Source organism: Montipora foliosa, chromosome 7 (assembly GCF_036669935.1).
Source record: "Montipora foliosa isolate CH-2021 chromosome 7, ASM3666993v2, whole genome shotgun sequence".
In the NCBI taxonomy this organism is placed as follows: Eukaryota; Metazoa; Cnidaria; class Anthozoa; order Scleractinia; family Acroporidae; genus Montipora; species Montipora foliosa.
The window spans coordinates 8,806,788-8,811,787 of NC_090875.1; the positions used below are offsets into that span (position 1 = coordinate 8,806,788).

The 5,000-nt window shown below is 40.7% G+C and overlaps 2 protein-coding genes across 7 annotated transcripts in view; one reads left to right on the forward strand and one right to left on the reverse strand.

The window, feature by feature from the left end:
- LOC138010371 (guanine nucleotide-binding protein-like 3 homolog) overlaps positions 1-5,000 on the reverse strand; it is a 381,170-nt gene that overhangs the window by 165,269 nt on the left and 210,901 nt on the right. The gene's annotated exons all lie outside the window — the stretch shown is intronic.
- LOC138010401 (putative nuclease HARBI1) overlaps positions 3,705-5,000 on the forward strand; it is a 64,977-nt gene continuing 63,681 nt past the window's right edge. For all 6 annotated transcript variants that reach the window (XR_011124461.1, XR_011124462.1, XR_011124464.1 and 3 more), the window contains exon 1: positions 3,705-3,864. Coding sequence is in view for 1 of the 6 variants with exons in the window: in XM_068857354.1 (XP_068713455.1) it covers positions 3,830-3,864 (35 nt within the window). In the remaining 5 variants the exon portion in view is untranslated. The remainder of the gene's footprint in view (positions 3,865-5,000) is intronic.

Below are 5,000 nucleotides of genomic sequence, written 5' to 3' on the forward strand. Positions count from 1 at the left end.
AGTTTTCAGCGCAACAGGTCAGAACAGGTAAGGGACCTTTTCAAACCGGTAAAGCAATTAGTTAATGTTGGACGTTCTGCAAAGGATAAGCGACTTCTGAGCGTTTGCAGGCGGTAACAAGTGTTCTTACAAGCGGTAAAATTTACCGCTTAACGCCTGATAAGGAAAACCCTGCCGGGCCGGCCGGGCAGCGGCTGAGTGATTGAACGCTTGCCTAATTCCATCCTTTGGATCATCAAAGCAATATTACCCGACTCTATTTTCTACATGCTAATTAGAAAAAAAAATACCAAAGCAATAGACCTCTTTAGCTTGTACATTTTGTTTTCCCATTTCAGACCACTTGATGTTACTCTAGGGAAAACTTTCTGTCAAATGTCGTCCTATGCACGTGAATATGTACGCATAACTTATGAAAAAACAAAAGAAAAATTCCCTTGAGAACATCACGTGGTCTGAAATGGGAAAACAAAATGTACAAGCTAAAGAGGTCTATTGGGATTGGCTGAATGATAATAAGGTATGATAAGAATATTCCCTTCCACGCAGCAACGTTAATTCCCGCGGGACGATGCATTCGCTTGGCGATAGTTAAGCCAGATATTCGATACATGAAAAGCGTTGGACTTGCCAACTATGTGAAGAGTCCAGAGTATCATACCTTAAAAAACGTCATTACAAGCTACCTTGCAACGAATTTCAAGGTCAACGCAAAGGTGAGTTTAAGTAGACCTCCGTATGTAAGTTGCTCGAGTTTTTTATACCACTGCTCGAAATCATCTGTGATTTTCAGAAAAAATAATCAAATCTCAACAAGTAGTAGAAAAATTTCTTGGAGTGATGATCAACAATCGCTCAGAAATAGATCTGTCTTGTGTCTGCAGTATAAATCCTCAACATCCCATCGTCAAATGAAAGCAATGTTCTTGAAAAATTGTCACCGACCTTGTGTGGTTGGTGTTTGAATGCGCTGGCATGGGCCGGGGAAGGGACACTAAAGCCCGGTTTAAACTACAGAAAATTTTTGCCACGGTTCGTGTGAAATTGGCACGGGTGCCAAAAAGGAGCTCAGCAAACTTTGTTTACACTAAACCATTTTTACCTTTTCAAAAATACCGTACCAACATTTTTGGGTCCACGTAAATTCTTTTGGAGACATGCGCAGTTCAACTACAATCAAGAACGTCCGCGTGATTTTGGTGGAGAATGAGCCGCCATCTTGAAATGTACGCAAAAAAAACGCTAGCTTATATGAATTAAGGCTCAAATTTGGCCCGTTAAAGTGTTTACACTACTTGTTCTATCCGAACCGTGCCGATTTTCTCAGCACCCGTACCATTTTCACCCGTGCTCGGAGTACCTCGCCGAAGGTCCCAGCACGGGTAAAAATAGGGAACTTAAGCAACGACAACGGCGACGGCAACGAGAACGTCATCTCAAAATATAAATTCGCGTTGTTGTAATCGCTTCGTTACTATTTCAACTTTTTTAATATGCCGGGGGTGTGGTAGTTCCTTAAAATTACGCTGGTACGAACGGCGCTCAATTTAGGGCAGAAAATGAAAATTTATCCTCAAGTAATGACGTTGTCAATAAAACCTCAAATTTGGCTGTTTCACGTTGTAGTTTTGCTGACGACTGCAAAGAAATGGACAAAAGTGAAAAACACACGTGCAGGGCGTGCAAAGCTATTGTTTTTGCCTACGAAATATGCAAATTTGTGACGTTCTCGTTGCCGTCGCCGCTGTCGTTGCTTAAGCTCCCTAATTTTGGTTCGGCACGGATTAAATTTGGTACGGACAGGTTGTTTACACTGCAAATTTTATCCGAGCCAAACCTTCTTTTTTTGGAACCTGTGCCAATTCTCTATTTTCAAATTCCCCACAATACACTTTGTTTTTCTTTTGCATAAACCATTGTTTTCAAATGCTCTTGGGAATATGTAGTGTCCCCAAGAGCACTTGAAAACAATAGTTTATGCAAAATTTGGGGGGCAAACAAAGTGTATTATGGGGAATTCCAAAATAGAGAATTTCGCCCGAGCCGTGCCAAAATGTTTCTGTAGTGTAATCCGGGCTTTTTAAGTCTACTCACCCATTTCGAGTAATCAATATTGGTAAGAAGTGGCACGGTTTTCTGTAGTTATTTTAGAGTTGACTGCACCAACGCACTTAGCGATGACTAATGTTTTTTTTTTGGCTTTGCGAATAATTTTGCAATCAATGTAAAGAGATTGCTTGCCATTTAATGTTGATCAACTCAAAAGAAAGCACGTTGTTGCACGATACACTAATTCCCGACCAGGCTCCTTGAATCTAAGCGCAAAAAAACCGGCAGACCATCTGTACAGAGATTAATTGGAGGGAAAAAACACTACAGTAAGTAAAAACTCTTTTTACCTCCCAAGGTTTTGAAGTGAGCACAGAGTCGTTTTCTTTGTTATCGAGTGGACCAAAGAATGTCTTGAAGGCCGATAACATTTCCGTGGACTCGAGGTACGTTGACTTTACTTTGTTCGGTGTGCGAAACGCGCTTTTAAAATATGAAGAAACTGAAGAACGCTGAGGTTCTCATTGGCGGCGCACGCGATAAACAGAAGCAACACGTGCATATGAAGAAATTAGTCTTGAATTAGTGTTGCTGATCAATTCTGTCTTTCCCAGATATGTTGCTGCTTCGCTTGTGAAAAACATCTCTCAAGGTATCGCTTTTGCACGATTTTCGTTTCGTGTTTGTTCCTAAAACGACGGTCTTAATTCCAAGAGGAGGCCATGTCGATATCTTTGTCCTTGGCGATGAAATCACACGCGGACAACCCTTACACATCGCCATATGATCTGGACAGGAGTCATGGATCATTGGAACTTGATCAAAATCAAATAAACCAATCAAAAAGCACAGATTAATTTTTTTTTTCTTGGGGAAGATCTGATTTTGATCAAATTGCAATGATCCATGACTTCTGTCCCAAATTTATGGCGATGGCAAAAGGCTGAGCGTAGTTTGAAAGACCTTAAAAATCGAGCAGGATTTGGAGGTTGCAGCGCCTTGTAAATGGGATGATTTTTGGCAGGATGCTAGAAAAAGGGCTGGGAGGCGAGCGACCTTTGTAAGTGGGAGAATTTCGGCTAAATTCTGGAGGCACTCGGCCGTAAGCACAGAGTACCCTGTATGTATTAAGAAATGTATGGGAAATATTGAAGAGTCTTGAAGAGTCCTAATATCGTAAAGTTACATCGAGAAATGACTATGTTAAAGCTCAAAATAAACGTAAACCTATCTCAGTTGTTGTGTATTGTCATTTCTGCGGCTGAAAATGGCGAATTTGAGCGATTTGGTGGGTTTCCGTTGACTGTTACTACACGTTATAATATATATAACATATAGCAACAGTCAACGGAAAACCCACCAAATCGCTAAAATTCGCCATTCTCAGCCGCAGAAATGACAATACAAAACAACTGAGATAGGTTTACGTTTATTTTGAGCTTTAACATAGTTATTTCTCGATGTAACTTTACGATATTAGGACTCTTCATTGTTTCCCATACTTTCTTTATATTTCGAACATACAAACGGTGTGGGGACCCTGTGCTTAGGGTTGTGATGTGATGAAATCGGACACAAAAGTATCGATCTGAAGAAAAGTTGTTTTTACATGTAAAGCGAGTGCCGGCAAGAGGCCACATAGTGAAGTGATCTCAGCATGTAAGATCATATAAAGCTGAAGCGCCTATGTCTTAATTTATGCCAGAGGAATCTGCTTGGGGATTGGTGATTAGTCTTTTTCATCGGCCATTTTGAAAAGGTTTTCAGCGGTCCTCTTGCGATGAACAACGCTGTCATTTTTCGGATGGGGACAAGGTAAGTTGTTTCAGATAACACACGTAAAAATGACTTTGTTTTCATGATGCTTGTGATAAAGAGCTTTAATGCATGCGATATTTCGTATGAACTGTTTTCCCAAATGAAAGCTCCCTCGATCTTCCCTCAGAAAAGATGGTTGGATAAAGCGATGCTTTTTGCTTTTTTGAAAAAGGTCTGGGTTTATTACTTTTCAAGTACACTACTTAATTATCACCATATCATAGAGCACGATAATGAAAAAGTCCTGTAGGATGTGAAATGCCTGTGTAGGTTAATTTTGCCATTTGTCAGGCAGTTTTTATATTTTCATGCATATTCTGAATATATGTAGATTACAAGTGACATTGAAATGAACAGACCATGATATTGTTGTTGGTAACAATACCTAAACACTGTGAGGTTTAGTTGGGCTTGAAAGTGTTTCTACCAGACTTAAATAATGGCAAGGGCCCAATAAAGCCGTCTCTCTGAACTGTGGTAGCTTCAGGTTTTTTGCTCATGGCGTAACATCCTATTGACTATGTATCAAGCCAAAACCTGATGATGTACATAAATAAATAAAGAAATATTGCTACTGCTAATCACCCTTACTTGCAGTCGAGGACTGAATTGCGAAGGGTGCGGCTCACGACATCGGGCTGAAAGCATACAAAGGCGTCTCTGGCTGCCGCTATACAGTCCATGTTTGATGTCGGAGCACAGCACCACAGTTAGATGTTAATTAGCTGTGAGTTGATTTTGATGAGGGAGGAAAACCGGAGTACTCGGAGAAAAACCCTCGAGTCAGGTTGAGATAGACTGAAACTCAGCCCACATGCTGGCCGAGGCCAGAATTGAACCCAGGCTCGCAGTGGTGGGAGGCCCGATAGATAACCACTAAGCCACCCTGACTCCCATAAATGATGTACAGCCTGCAGTGAAAAGACGATTCTATCTACGTCCTTAGCAACAGTTATTCACAAACACATCATTGTCTGTATTTGTTACATATTCTATCAGGTCATTTGTAAACATAAACAGAGAACATTCTAAGCCACAGGGTCAAATGTGGTTCCTTTTGATACACTGCTGAAACCATGTAGCTGTGGAACTTCTGTGAAGGGTAACTGGAAGAAACAGTGTTGTAAAATAAA